The sequence below is a fragment of the Octodon degus genome, unplaced genomic scaffold, assembly GCF_000260255.1.
Source record: "Octodon degus isolate 3935 unplaced genomic scaffold, OctDeg1.0 scaffold00089, whole genome shotgun sequence".
NCBI classification, from domain to species: Eukaryota; Metazoa; Chordata; class Mammalia; order Rodentia; family Octodontidae; genus Octodon; species Octodon degus.
The window spans coordinates 8,143,957-8,159,501 of NW_004524665.1; the positions used below are offsets into that span (position 1 = coordinate 8,143,957).

Below are 15,545 nucleotides of genomic sequence, written 5' to 3' on the forward strand. Positions count from 1 at the left end.
GCTATGGGCTGCACTCTGCACCATTAGGCGAAGCTGATGCTCTGCTTCCCTTTGAATGGAAACTTTCTCTTTCCATCACTTGTCTCCTGGCACCCAGCTAAGCCCATGCAGCGCCGCCCCGGCACCCTGAATTCTCCCACAGAATCCTGGTTCCTCCCTTGAGCTCTGTCTCTCACCAGTCTAGGCAAAGACCCTGCTACTTTACCACCACTACACTTTACTCCAATTCTCGGGCCAATGCCCTTCTTTGCTACCCTCACTTCCACCGCTGCTGCTGCTCCCTGCCCTGCTCATCTCTGTCTTCTCCCAAGCAAATCCTGGAAGCCCCCAGTGCTCAGGCTGTCCCAGATGTCACTTCAGAACTCGCTGGCAGCCACCAGTTACCCAGCTCCAAAGCTGCTTCCACACAGCTAGGAATTGCTGAAGCAGCATCCACTTCTTGGTCCTGATTCTCCGAGTGCACTTGGGCCCAGCCAGTGCATGGTTCTGGAGCTGGGAGGTCCGAGGGCTCGACACCTGCCCAGCCACTGGTGAGGGTTACATGCTGGTCCCACTGAGGGTGGAAGAGATGACACAGGGGCAGCCTCGCTTTAGGGTAAACCACCCCTTGCTCCTGATCCAGTCCTGGGAGAGTGAAAACTGGACCAGTGTGGGGGGCTCCAATCCTCCTTCCAGGCCCCACTTTAATACCCCCCTGAGGGCAACTGAGTCTTGGAAGGGGACAAGTGGTATCTGAATCACAACAGATGGCACGGAGAGAGCAGGGTGGATGGCAGCAGGCAGGGCGGGCTGGAAGCAGCCATGGCCACAGCTGTCCAGGGATGGGAAGGCACTAGCTCGCTTGCTGCTGGGACCAGGACGCGAAGCCTGGACATGAGGCCCATGGGACAGAGGACACTGTTCAGGCCAAGCTGGGAGGCCACCAAGCACACAGACAGTCTGCACTGCCAGCACCTGGGAGGCTGGCACCCAGAGGACTTCACGACTTGGTCTCACACAGCTGCCCTGCCAAGGTGGTGAGCCCAAGAAGTCACTCTGGAATGTCCTAAACCTGTCCATTATTCCTCTGAGACCAAAGGCAGTGGACCCTCGTAGACACCCTGGGGTTCCAATACTCTGGGTGTCCAACTTGCCAATTCAAGAGCACACCTTTGCTTCTGAAGTGCTGGATACTTCCTGAAATCTTATCTCTGAAATTTACAAAAAGGCTGTTTTTTCTCTAATTTTTTTTTTCTCTGAAGAGATGAATAACCATCAACCATTCGCCTCCAACAGCCAGGCTGTTCTCTGGCAGAGGTGAGTGGGGAACCAGCTCCAGGTCCCCACCCAATCTGAAGCCCCCCCAACCCCCTTCTGAGTACAAGGTGTGCAGGACCCGGGGCTCACCGACTCCGCCGCACACGCTCCAGGACGGAAGCCTGCAGGGGGTGGTGGAGCTGTGGAACACGCTGACATCGTGGGGCGCCAGGAACTCCACAAACTTGGCATCACTAAAGGCGTCCTGCTTGCAGTGGAATATGGATGTCACTTGGCTAGAGATGTACATGATCTTCCCCGAAACCAGAGACACGGCTGCAGCAAACATGTCCTGGAAAGGAGCAGACAGAAGGTCAAACTGGCAGGGAAACTGGAAGGGGCAGGCCACAGGAGGTCGGGGCTCTCTGGGCCTTGTCCTCAGCTCTGACTGCACAACCCCACTTTCCCCATTCCACATATTGGGGTTCAGCATGACGGTATCTGAGGCAACGCATCAGGAGCCTGCTGTCCTGACCTCTGTGGTCTCGCAGTGGACTGTGGGGTGGCCCCTCCACTCCACTTGCCTGGCTGGTCACCCTGGCCTCTGCCAGCCCTGCTCTCTCCAGGGACCTGGGGTGCCTCTGGGCCCAGGGCCAGGTGTCCCTTGGTCACACTGGAAGCAGGACGTGGGAACGGCCAGGAGCCCCCCAGCCTCCCTGGATCTGGTCCCACTGCCTGACAGAGACTCGAGGACTCTGCAGCCTCTGATCTCAGTCTCCGCCAAGACCACAAGGTCTGGACGAGTGGAAGGCCACGAAGTATGTCTCCTCACCCAGAGAATGTGGACACATGCCAGCTGTGGACAGGACAATCCAGGCATGAGGAGGACAGTGTCACACACAGAGAAGACGTCCAAACCCCAGCCTCACCTCCCTTCCCTGGAGCAGTGCACCACTTCCCAGAACCAAGCTCCTGCCATGCAGGCGGGGCAGCTCAGGGCACCAGCACTTGCCAAGAAGAGTTCGCACAACACAGGCCCAGCCTGGGACGCTCACCGCGTTCTTCCCTATGTACTCGGAGGTGACACCATCCACCTGCTCCATGGTGTAGGACGGCACGTCCACACTGCAGGGCTGGCTCTCGCTGGACATCAGCAGCTGGTAGTACTCCTCGTTAGCTGTGGGAAAACCACACGCATGCTCGGCAGCTGAGGCCCAGGGTGGCAGCACGGTCTCCTGGGATTTAGACCCTGACGCCTTAGGTGCTCATGGGCGGGACCTTCAGACATAGGATGGGGGCTCACAGCTGCCTGGATGTTAGGAGGCGGGGCCTGGTTGGAGGAGGCGTCCCTGGGGGCAGGGCCTGGAAGGGGTCATCTCAGTCTCTGGCACCTCCCTTCACACGTTGGGTCTGAGAGACCCCTGCTGTGCCGTCCTGCCTTGGAGCCAGTTCTGTGGACTGAAACGTGAGCTGAAATAAACCTCTCCTCCTCCAAGCTGTGCGTGCTGGGTGTTGTGTCCCAGCAGCGAGGAAAGTGACTGCCATGGACCCTGTCCCTGCCTCCTGCAGGTGGGGCTCATGCCCCTCAAGTGAACAGCACACCGTCCTCCTCTACGCTAAGGGCCTCAAGCCGGGGCTTTACTACAGAGCACACATCTGGGTGCCTTCCTGAAAAATTAGGCCTGGGTTCCCAAAGTTTTTGAAATGGTAAACACTCTCCTTATGTATGGGGGCAGGCACAGAGTTCTCTCTCCAGAAGGACCTGAAATCGCTGCCAACAACAGTGTGTCCACATGGCATCCAGGGCAGCCCCTCATCTGCCCCTGGCCAATCCTATCAGACACATCCATCCAGCTGACTACTTGAAACTAAGCAGCACTCAGACCCACCATCTGAAAAAGCAACCTGCAGATGGGCTCTGAGCTCCTGTGACCTCATCAGCAGGGGTGGGGGGCACCGAGCTGCTCTCTGGGTATCACTACACACGCCTGATGGCCCCTGCTCCACTCAGGCGCACAGGAGCTGGCTCCCATCTCCACCACCCACAGGCCCTTGGAGGACAGAACCCAGCGATTTGCTCTGGAGTTTGATCTGGGACCACAGAGCAAGCAAGGGGGTGTATGCTACCCTCTCTCGGTGTGGTGCTGAGGCCTCGGGCCACGGCTGGGTCTATCAGAGTGAGACTTCTCCACCTTTAGAGACCAGTGGATTTCCAAACACATGTGAAAATCCAGACATAAACTGCAGGCAAGTGCACAGTGTCTGGATTTGGCAGAACACCTAGCTCTGAGGGTGCTGGGGACACCAAGAATTTCACACCCTGACCAAGACAGACACTTATGACCAGGGGTGCCGGCTGCTCAGGTGACTCCCTCTTGCTGTTCTTTCCAGAAAGCACAGGGTCCCTGAGCTGAGCACCCGTGGCAGGGCCTCGTGCAGGGACTGAGGCACGGACCAGTCACAGGCCTTTACTTCTCCAAATGAATCTCACAGTGGGCAGGATGAGCAGCTGCCGCTCCAATCGTGAGCACCCCCAGCACACAAGAGTGACACCTGGCTCCAGACCCAGAGGCAGGCTGCAGCGAGCTGTGGGCTGCCAGGAGGAGTGGGGGGCTTCCCGACTTCCTGATCCCCCAGGGGCCCCGCCCTTCCTGGCACCGGGCCTCCACCCAGTCAGCTGCCGGCAGAACCAGCCCAGCTTTGCCCAAGGCACTACCCCCTTCTTCTGTAGCACAGAGTGGCACCTGCGCCCTGGTGATGGGAGGCCAAGGGTCCCCTCGGAGGTGCATCTAGCAGCATCTATGCAGAACCCCGTGCTGCACCTGTGAGCACTACACCTGTCTCTGCACGGGTGTTCTCTTCTCTGGCCAATTCGAAAAGCCCTTCCTATTCTGCCCCCGTACGAAGTCATAGTCAAGAAATCCATATGCGGGAGCAGGGGCTGCTCTCTGGAGGCCCCTTGGCTGCGGGTTTGATGGCTAGCATTGCTCTGCCCTGCCTCCCTCTTTCCTGGTCAAAGTGGCCACAGGGTGGAAATTCACATGACTTCAGGCAAACAAGAAATGAGCCACCGAACCACTGAACCACTGAGTTTTCTGAATTCCAGAGCCTGAGGTCTGGCAACAGCCTGCTCCTCACTCCCTCTCACCTTGAGGTGGAGGCGGGCAGGTCCCCAGCTGAGGATCCAGGGCTTCCCCTCTGCATGTCCTGCTGCACCTGCCAGGCTGCGGATGCCGATCTCAGTGGACTCAGGCCCACGCCAACCATCCTGAGCACAACCTCACGCAGCCCAGGGCATAGCAGGCACATGGAGTAAACAGAAGGGCTACTGAAAGATTCGGTGAATATTTTATTTTATTTTTTAAAGAAACCTTAATGCAGTAAAAGATTGCATGGCCAAGAGCAGTAGGATAAGTGTGATTTTGATGGTAATATGTGCTTTTAAACAGTCACTATCTCTCTTAGGGGCCAGGGAGATGGCTCAGACTAAGCGCTTCCCTGGCAAGCACAAGGGCCTGGGTTCAATCAGTTCTGCCAAAAAAAAATTATCTCTGTCTCTCTCTTTCTCTCTCTCTCTCTAGACCACCTTTGTTAACCCACCATTCACAGCAATTCCTGTCAAGTAAAATCATCACGGTGTGTCCTCGAACCCAATATTCATATGTGTACCTTTCACTTGCTTCACGCTGCGCAGGGCGTACTTCAGGGTGGCCAGCGTGCTGGCCTTGCCCTTAGCCTTCTTGTCCGCAGGGAGGTGGACCTTCAGCTCCCGCAGCGTCTTCATCAGCTCTCTGTGAGTGTCTGCTTTGGCAGACTCCTTGCTGCTGCGAAAGTCAAGACGGAGGCGAGCAGAGGTGAACTTCCTGGATGGATTTCTGGAGAAATGGAGTTGGGGCAGCTCTTGCAGGGCCCTGAGGCATTTGTGGCCTCACTCATTGGGGCACAGCAGTCCAGTGGCCAAAAATGTCTGGGGACTGTGCTGACCTTCGTGGAGGCGGGAGAAGTCCCCACAGGGGTGCTCTCACCAGGAAGAGCTGCCTGTCACTGAGCTGTGCCAGTCTTCCCTGTCCCATGAGAAAAGTACTGAGAGTGGATTTTGTGCCAGCGGTGACAGGGAATGTCTGGGCTCATGAGGGTAACCATCACAGTCACCCAGAGAGGGAGAATGCCCCTGAGGAACGCCAGGGGCTTAGGGGGGCTTCCAGGACCTCTGAGAGCTGGAGCTGCATGAAGGAATCACAGAAGCCACAGGGACAGGGGGTGCCTGGACAGCTGTGCAGGACTGTGGGGCTGGGTGAAGCATGGGCAATGTGGCCTCAACCCCAGACCTGACTCCCTGCTGCCTTGGTCCTCCAGGGCAGACCTCACCTGCAGCCACTCCCGCTTCTAGACAGGCGGGGCTCGGCGCTGCTGTTCTCAGGCTAAAGGCACTGGGAATGTGAACAGCAGAAAGCGGAGCCTAGACAACGGGTGCCCCATGCATGCGCTGTCTCCCACTCAGCCACCAGAGCAGCCCCGGTCCTCTGAACAGTGGAAGAGGACCTGGGAAGCATGAAGTGGTGCGGGTGCAGCTCAGTGGTAAGGTGCCTGCCTAGCATGCACCGGCCCAGGCTGTGAGCCCAGTACCAGGGGGAGAATCCGAGGTTAAGGTAAATGTGAAGTGGTCAGCTGTCAGGAGAGCTGGGAGACAGAACCACAAGGCCAATGTGGCCAGGCACGTTCCCTAACTGCCCTGCCCTGCGGCCGCCCTGGATGCCGGGAGATGTAGCATCTGCAGCCAAGGACTCAGCATACACACTGGAGGCCTTATAAGCAGGAACGGTCCTTGCACATTTTTGTTACTAAGTACTAAGACCTTCAGGAGCTGGGCAAGATGGCGCACCAGTACTTACGAGGCTGAGGCAGGAGGATCTTCATGAGTCTGAGGCCAGCCTGGACTATATAGTTCAAGCCCAGCCTGAGCTACATAGCGAGAGCCTGTCTCTTCGCCCAGCTAAGACTTTCAGTAATCTTGGAAAACTCAGTGACCCTGACTGAAAGGTGCAGAAAGAAGCCTGTCACATGGGACCTGAGACATGCAGAGGAAGCAGCCAAGTGCCTGCCCCTGCCGTACCTCTGGGGGTCAGGTGGCTCCACGACCATTCCCAGCTCCTTCCCATGGTCGTCGCAGTCACTGGCCTGAGAGTCCTGCCCCAGGGAGCTGCTCTCGGGGGCTTCATTTCCGCTGGAGCCACTGCTCATGTCCACATCCTCCTGCAGCGAGGCCTGGCCGGGCGCAGGCTTCATGGGCTTCTTGGTGGGGTTGTCAGGGCTGAGGGGAAACTCCACAAATCCATTCATGCTGGAGAAGCTGCAGGAGAAATGTGGTCAGGAGTTAGAAGGAGCACAGGGTGTCTCCCCAGCACCACCAAGCCCGTTCCTGGCTTCTGAGCTCCCCTTGTTGTACTCGAGAAGGCAGCTCCTGGCCTTGCTGGCACAGGAATCCTGAAGCTGCGCATCCACTGACAGCCACCACTAGCTCTTGGGAGCTTTGTGAATGTCACCCTGCACGGGAAGCCATGCCTGAAGCCAGCATCTGATGATCTCTCTGCACAGGGCCAGCAGGGCCAGCAAGGGTGGCCACAGCACAACAGAGGTCCAGGAGGCACTGTGGGTGGGGGTCTGTGGGGAGATGAGGCTGTCCAGGGAGAGGGCTCCCCAGGGACTGGGTGGCGGGTGTGGTGCCTCCCGTGCCTGGGCCCAGGACCAAGGCGAGGATGGGACCCTCAGTTGCCCTGAGGACCAGGAGCCCCTGCTGCCCCACACTACTCATGGTCACATACTTGGGCAGCACTGCTTCCTGCTGCCCACTGCTCTAACTGCCTGGCACCCGGGGTCCTCATGGTGGGCCACAGCAAGAGTCCTTCTGCCCACATGAGCTCACCTCCTGGGGTACTCAGATACAGAACAAGAGCCAGAACCCCTGGCCTAGAATGAGTGCCAGGGACAGAGTGCACATTGGTGGCAGGCCAGGCCATGGGGGGCAGCACTGAGTGCAGGTGGCTCTGACCAGGATCCTCAGGTTCTGGTCCTGAGCTTCGGCCCCCAGCCTTAAGCTAAGGCCTGAAGGCTCTGGCTCCTCTTGCTGCTGTGGACCTGGGCCAAGTGCCACACCATGGGTGGGCTCACCACCCCAGCTGCTACCGGCAGGCTGAGCAAGGCCAGGGAACTTGTGCTGCGGGGGACGGGAGATGGAAGGAGCTGGCTGAAACCTCCAGCTCTCCTCAGTGGGCCCTTCTGTTCCCTCCTTACCTCCTTTCTTGGGCAGCCTTGTTGATGCAGTGTCTGTGACAGAGACCACTGCCTCAGGAGGGCGCTAGCTCATGTGCCACCAAGCTATTCTTCCCCACTTCCCTGTCCTTCCTTCCTGCCACCCTGCAACTGCCCCTTTGGGAAAACTGAGGCTTCCAGCTGGCCCCAGCCTGCACATTGAAGACCCAAAGCACCTGCTAGAAACAGGTAGAGTGTGGGCCACTGCAGGGGTACCAAGCTGGGCAGGGGCCACAAGAGCAAGGTCCTGGGGTTGGCAAGTGCCTGGCCCGTTTGAGTAAGACAGAGGCGGAGCTGCTTCCACTGGCTGAGGTGTGAGGTGCACCAGTCCCAAGGCAGGGGTGGGTGGTGCAGGGGTCCTCCTGGGGATCCAACCTGACACCCTAGTACTGCTGAGAGCTGTCCAGGGTGCTGAGGACCGCTGACCCCAGCCCCTGGAGTCTTGGTCTCACCACACCTCAGACCAGCAGCCTGACTTTTCTGCTATGACCCAATCACCACGGTGACAGGCTCAGCAGAGTGGTCATGTGAACAGGCCCTGGGGGCCAGGGTTTCACTGGGGCTCCCCTGTTTCCTGGTTGTGTGACCCTTATCAAGCTCTCAGCCTCTCTGTGCCTCACTTCCACATCTCTAAAATGGAACTAACAACCATCCCTGTCTCATTTTGGTGGCTGGGAGGATTACAGGACACAAACTGTGCCAAGCAACTGGAATGTAGCAAGTGTCCATAAGTAACTTTTATTACCACTGCTAATCACTGCAGGAAAACAGAGGGGCATGGAAGAAAAATTTGCTGCTTGAAAAGTTCGGCTTTTCCTGGTGCTCCTGGGGCTAACCCCAGGTCGGGGCCCCAGGAGCCTGCCTGAGTAGGATCCACCAGTATGAAGACTGTCTCAAGTGGAAGAGACATTTTCTTGCAAAGAGAATGATGTGAACCCAGGAGAAATGTGCAGCACAAACTGAGCCAAGTCGTTGGGAAGCCCAGAATCCCAGAAAATGCACCTCTCAGCACCAAAACACTCGTGGGTGACCTTGGTTTGCCAAGCTGGCCGAACCCAACGTTGGCGGCTGTCTAGAGCAGACTTTGCCTCTGCACTCTGGAGGGAGGAGCGGCTCCCAGGGAACCTGTTCCGCAGGGCAGCGGTGCTGAAGGGAGGGGACAGCCTGGCTTCACTGGTCACCCGCTGGCTCTGGCTCTGCCTCTGGAGAACAGGCAGAATGAGGAACAGGGGTGGGCGGGGTCACTCCGCCAGACAGAGGCAGGCCAGAAAGTGCTGTGGGATGACGTCAGGAGTCTGGATCCAGTGGGGTGGGGAGCAGGGCCAAGGCCAGGGCCACAAGGCTGGCTGCGCAGCCCTGGGAGTGCTCGTGGCCCCCCCCCAGGTAGTTGTGCATACTTTCCTTGCTGAGCCATCACAGCGAGCTCAGACAGCTGGGCTAGCTCAGTCTCTGCAGCCACCTTGCACCCCTCCAACCTGATGAGGGAATGCACACGCATCCCAGGGACCTCCAAAACCAGTGACTGTCCCAGTGCTCATGAGGATCACTTTTAGAGGGGAAGGGTGATTGCTGGCATGTACTGGAGGTCATAGCCTGACGTGCCCCTCCCCAGCTGGCTCACAGCACCAGTTTGGTTTCCCACCTTATATAACAGCACTAGACAGCCTGCTCTGTGTCTGTGCCTGTGGCGTTCCACAAGCCGGAATATCATAACACGTTCCTACTTCCTGCTCTGAGCCAACTCCCTGGGGCCAGCCTGCTGTAATCCGGAGAAAATGTTTGTCCTGGTAAATAAACAACCACGCTCTCCATGGTGACGGTTGGGTAACTGAGGAAAATGTGACCAGGCCTGTTCAAATATGGAAGGGAAGGAGGCACACGGGCATCTTCACAGCGTCGCCACGCTCCCCTAGCAGTGTTTCAGCCCTTACACAGGAGAGGGACCCCGCTGTGCAGCAACAATGCCAGGCTGGGCTGAGCTGCCCTGCAGGCAGTGGGCTCTGCTCTTCCAGTCCCAGAGCTGTTCTTACTTTACCGGGTTCTCCACTGTCATGGCGAACGGGTCCTGATTCCTTACATCACCCCTAGGAAGAGCCCTAGGGGTGGGCATGGCAGCACCAACCCCTAAACCCCTACCTGGGTTGCCAGCCAAAAGCAACCCCGTGGCCTTGGCCCATTCCAGTGTTGCGTGCACTTGCTGCCTCTGGCTTGCTCTGGGCCTGAAACTGCAGTGGCCAGCTAGCAGGGCACCGCGCACAATGGGCACAGACTGGAGAAGGCCCAGGCAGGTTGAGGTGGCCAGCAGGCACTCCGGCTCCTTCTTCTTTGGGTCTGAAGGTGGGTGGTTCCCCAAGGGACAGACCTAGGGGTCTGCAGAGCTGTGGGTTCAGGAGTTTCCAGTCTGTTCCGCTGAATATGGTAGTTTCACAAAGGTCAAAGCTACCACTCTGTCCTCCAACCACACAGGGGCAGGTCCCCCAAGCCACCTGGCAGTTGTCCCAGCCAGAGCCAAGGTCTGTGTGCTGAGCAGAGTGCAGGTGCACCCGTCCCACTTTCTCTGCAAACAAGCCTTACAGGGTGGCGCTACAGGAGCCCGAGGCAGGACCATTGGAAACCTCTTGTCTCCCACATAGGAGCCTGGGAAAGTCATCTGTGAGTGACAGAAACCCAGAACTCAGGAACTGAACAGGTCTGACCCACTCCTTGAAACAGAGACACCAAGGCCTGGCGCAGTGCCAAGCCGCTGGCTGGCAAAGGGGAGAGCAGGGCTGCGCCAGCTCTGTGCCAATGAATCACTCTATGGTGCTGGTGACACACGAGTGTAAGCACTCCCGGTGCCAGCCTGTGTTGGCACATCACGTAGAGCTGCTTGTGAAGGGAAGGAGTCCCTCACTTTGTGACAGTACACGACAGGGAAAGGGGGTTGGCCGTTTCATAAACAGCTTCCAGCAGAGCCACACATTCAGCCCTGTTCCTTCTCAGCTAAGAGCCAGGGACAGGGGAATGAGGGGGGTCTCCCCTTCAGAACCAGGAAGCCAGCTGCTGTGCTGGGCCGGCACAGGAGGTAAAGGATCCCAGGGGGGTGCCTGCCATGTGCCGCCGGGTTCGGGTGCCTGTCCGGGGCAGGGGTCGCCCTGCACAGTTTCCAGGGAGCCTCCTGGCCCTGCTGTTCCTGCTTATGAATCAGCCTCCAGGCTGCTCCCTCTTTGTAAGCTCCGGAAACCCTGGCAACCAGGTTGTCCTCCCTCACCCTGGCCCTGAGGGAAGCAGGCCACGGCCCAACCCAGCCCACGTCTGCACTGAGCAGCAGATGATGTTACTGCCCTGCCTCACAGTGGGCCCCCGATCTGCCCAAGGAGAGGGAAGGAGTTCAGGCGGTCCAGAGTGGGCAGAGAGCTTGTGCACCACGGGTCACCCTGGCCCCGCTTGGGCAGGGGCTTTCTTGTCTCTGCCCACCCACTTCAGGGGACTCAGCACTGGGCTCGCAGGCTTCTGACCAGGACGCCAGCTAGCTCCCCAGCGGCTCCATATACCAGGGACAGTTATACCAACCCTTAGTTCGCTTAGCCTCCCTGGGGGTTAGCAGGGTGTCTTGGAGAAGAAAGTCATCCGCAGAACAAGAGTCTGGGGTGGCAGTCAGGATCGCTGCGATCATGAACAGGCTGTCTAACCTCGCTGTACCTCAGTTTCTCCATCTGCAGAATGGGGCCACTGACACCAACCTTGCTGAGTTTCAGTGGATGACACCGTTGGCGTCCTGCACACCCCTCCCAGCCACCGCCGCGATTGGGCAGGAAGGCGTCGAGAGGCCCAGAAAGGTCTGGGCGGGCGCCGGACCCCCGCCTGCCCGGCCGGCCAGGCGTTACGTAAGCGGTCCGGCAGTCTGCGCACCGCCCTACGCACCCTCTGCGCACTCACCGCCGGGCCACGTCTGGCCTGCCCGTCCGTCGGCCCCTCGGCTGGTCGGTCCGTCTGCCCCGCCTGATTGCAGCTGCCGCCCGCCCGGAGCAGCTGGTTCCCCGCGCCGCCAGCGCCGCGCAGATCGCCGCTGTCACATAGTGGAAAACGTGACCGCGCGCGCTGAGCCCGCCTCCGCAGTCGGCCATTGGTCGAGGAGCGGCCTCATCTGCATACCGGGGGGGCCGGGCCTGCCAGAGCCGCGTGCTCATTGGTGGCGGGATCCATCGCTCTCTTTACATAAGCTGCACATGGAACTCCATGTTCCTCGCTTCTGTTCTCAATGAAGCCGCGACGCGCTCGAGCCCCCTCCTCGACCTCCCGAGTGGTACCTTCCACTTCCGGCCTCGCTGCCTTCCATTCACTCGCCGGGCTAAGACCTGCTAGCGGAGAGTGGAGTAGCGCGTACCACTGCAATGCGGGGGAACTGGGCGACGGACCCTGCGTACCTCACACTCCACCGAAACCATGGTTCAGAAGACCTGCCACCTTCGGTGACAACCGGGCGCGCGCTCCCAGGCCCGCGGGAAACCTCAGGCGAACGCACTTCCATCTCTCGGTCCATTTCATTCATCAACATGGTCTCTCATTCATTCATCACCAGGCTCTGGAACTGCGGGGACAATCAGGGCGACCTGACCTGCAAGAGTTGCCGTTGCATGCCCGCCCACCCAAGTCACCGGGTGCCCGTGGTTGACACTTGTCCCACATTGGCTAGGACAGCCGGCTTTCAAGTAGTCCTTATTTTTGAAACCATGTGTTGCAATTTTTGGTTTAGGAAGTAGGGTAATTGTTACAGTGGAGAGGTACAAAAGAAAGGATGATGTCTCCACCTCCAAGCACGTCATCAAGGACAGGACAGCCTTCTGAAAACGGAACTAGAAACTTAATCAAATAGTAAATTGGGTCGTGTGGGTTTCAGTTTAAGGAGAACAGGAGCTGTCCTGGAAGCTCGGTGGAGGAGGCTGACCTCAAGGTGTGGGAGGAGTGGCATAGGTATTCTGGAAGGAGCGTCTTCCCAAGGGCCCTGTCACAGAGATGCACCAGCCAGGGCTGGCAGGCTCCCGGGGACAGTGCTGGTCCCTGGAGTCACGCAGCTGAGGCTAGCTGTTCTTTTAGTGAGCAGCCAAGGGGTGGTGGTGGTGTGTGTTAAGTTCCTGACCTCCTGCTCCAAGATTATGGGAGAGTGTGCACTTTCCCCTGGGACCACCCCTAGGCCTGCGACTTATTTGTAGGACACAGGAAACAGTTGGTGGGCCCTGAAAATGAGGGAGGAAAGCCTGGACTGGTTTGGAAGGACTAGCAGGCCCGAGGCCTCGTCCTAGTAGATCCTGGGTCTGTAGCGTCTCCCTCCACTCTTCCTAGGCTTCCTGGGCTTCTCCGGGGAGCCAAGATGGCAGGAAGAGAAGATCACCAGCCTGCAGCTTGAGGGCAAACTGCGGTGCTACCCCACATCCGGGGAACGCACAGCCTCTCAGCTGCAGAAGAGGCACTACCTCGTGCACGTGGCGGCCTGCTTTTGGCTCCCATTGTAGACAGGCAGCCCTCCTCCTATCCTCTGACACTGAGTCCCGTCCTCTCCCAACACAGACACGCACACCCACACACACACACTCCAACATGAATGCCAAGCAAATCCAAGCCCAGCTGCACCCTACACACACCCCAGAGTGCTTTTGTTTCTTCATTGCATTGACGTCAATGGTGGCTCCATTGTTGGAGAAACCAAAGTAAACAGACAGCTCATCCCCACCTCATAGACTCCCCTTCAAGCTCAGCTTTTTTTTTTTTTCTGGTCTTGCTCTAAATTCAGCCTGCAACCTTGTGCTGTGTTTCCTCCTCACATTTAGCCTTTTCTGTTTCCACCAGGGCTATCCATGCTTTGAGCAATTCTCGATGCTGTGGGCACACAGAACTCTGTGGAATTTGGTCTGGTTTTGGTTTCAAGTTCTCATTCCCTCCACGAATGTTTGTTGACACCTGGCCGGTGGAAGTGTGTGCGCGCTGTGTGAATCACCCTTCTGTTGCTAGGATAAAATGCCTGACATACGCAGTTTAAATAAGAAAAGTTTTATTTTGGCTCACGGTTTAGGAGTTTCATTTGGCGGAAGAAACTGCTCCTCATGGCAGTTAGGGAACGAGAAGTGTTGGAAAAAGCCAAAGAGGAGGTGGGACCCCAGACAAAAATGTGCCCTTCCAGGGTACGCTCCCAGGGCCCTCAGCTGCCAACTATGCCGCACTCCTAATGGCGTATGCATCTGGGAACTGTGACCCCATCACCTTGCAGAAGCTCCACCTCCTCACGCGTAAGCTTTGGGGGGACCTTCTTTTTGATCACCCTGGACCTGAAGCCAGGGGCTTTGCCCTGAGCTATATCCTCAGCTCTTTCTTATTTTTTATTTTGAGATAGGAACTTACTAACTTGCTAAATTGCCCAACTGCACAGTGAGCAAGGTGTTCCTTGGATACCTACTATGCCCCAGGCTCTGGATTTATGCAGATCTTCCTCTTCTTGTAGGTCAGGTGTTTTGTTGGCTGGCTCCCTGCGGCCTAAGCTGGAAAGGGAAAGGACAGCAAGCTGGCAAGAGAGCGACCTTTGTGCACTGAGGTGTATGTGGCCAGTAAAGCCCTTTCTAGGGTGTCAGGGACACTGACACTCTCTCTGGCCTTAGGGACCCTAGAGATGAGGAGGTCCGAGCCTTTTCTGGCCTGCTTTGTGCTTGGGGCTTGGCAAAGTGGAGTTCCCAGGGTGTGGGCAGTGTCCAGCCCCCTGCAGGGTGAGTCAAGGCCTTTCTATCCACAAAGACCTAGAATCCCTGACCCAGGGACAGGTGGCTCCTCCTAGATATAAGGTAGACTAAGAACCACCATGAAGATCATGTCGTGGTCATGCTAGCTGCCTGCTGGGAAGGTTTTTTTTTTTTTTTTTTTTTTTTTTGTTTGTTTTTTGCAGAACCAGGGATTGAACTCAGGGCTTTGTGCTTGCCAGGCAAGCACTTATTCTACTGAGCCATCTCCCCAGCCCTTGGGAAGGGTTGCTTGATTTTTAAATATGGATACAAGAATGCTGTCCTTTGAGGCAGATGTGTGACCTATGCGTGTGTGTGTGTGTGCGCGCGTGTGCGTGTGTTCATGCACCTTCCCTCAGGAAGTCACGAGGCTGAGCTGTCAGCAGTGTGCATGCATCCCCAATCTTTCTTTGCCCACTGCTGGAGAAGAGGCTGTGAGGAGGAACTGGGCAGGCTTTGCCCAGAGCTCCTGCCTGGGGGTTGCCTTCCACAGCCCTGTTGGCTCTTGGGAAGGAATGCTCTCAACACCACAGTCCTGGCACACACAGGTCAGTGTCCACTGGGAGCAGTGAGAGCAGATGTCCTTGCTGGGTCCTCTCTGGAGGGGTCAGCCTTTCACCTTGAGTGTTTTTGTTTGGCCATTGTCATATATAGAAAGTTCCCTTCTATTGTGACTTGCCAAGGAATTTTGTTTGTTTGTTTGTTTCTTGAATCCTGGGAGTCAAACTCAGGACCTCATACTTGCTAGGCAGGTGCTGCGCCACTAAACTAAATCCCTGGCCTGAGATTTGGTTTTGTTTCATAATACACTGGTGCAGTGGGCATTTACTACATGATGATTATAGCTACTTTAAAAATATCTCCCTCAGATGGGCCTCATCTGCTTTGCACAGGTCTTTAAACAATTCACATGGCCATAGTCTTGTCTCTGTTACGCAGCACTCTGTACTTTGTTGTATATTAAAATATGAGTAAGCAAGAGTGTCTGAGAGTCTGCTGTGTTAATGATGGTCTTCTCCCTCTGTTGCTATAGGAACCCCACAATTACACATGTACCTGACCAGCATCTGATTAGCGATTTTGCACATAAAAGACATGGTTTTAACTAAAGAAGAGAAGAAACCAGAAAAGAAGGAGGAGGAGGAGGAGGAGGAGGAGGAGGAGGAGAAGGAGAAGGAGAAGGAGAAGGAGAAGGAGAAGGAGAAGGAGAAGGAGAAGGAGAAGGAGAAGGAGAAGGAGAAGGAGAAGGAGAAG

At 56.9% G+C, this 15,545-nt stretch overlaps 1 protein-coding gene across 3 annotated transcripts in view; it reads right to left on the reverse strand.

Annotated features, from left to right (window-relative positions):
• Per2 (period circadian regulator 2) overlaps positions 1-12,556 on the reverse strand; it is a 33,950-nt gene extending 21,394 nt beyond the window's left edge. The window contains exons 1-5 of one of the 3 annotated variants that reach the window (XM_023722078.1): positions 11,464-12,556; positions 6,350-6,586; positions 4,906-5,057; positions 2,292-2,413; positions 1,387-1,588 (exon numbers count right to left, since the gene is read on the reverse strand). In XM_023722078.1, the coding sequence (XP_023577846.1) occupies positions 1,387-1,588; positions 2,292-2,413; positions 4,906-5,057; positions 6,350-6,586; positions 11,464-11,714 (964 nt within the window). In that variant the 5' untranslated portion in view covers positions 11,715-12,556. The other 2 variants (XM_023722077.1, XM_023722079.1) reach the window with 2 other exon arrangements.
• Positions 12,557-15,545: the final 2,989 nt, after the last annotated feature.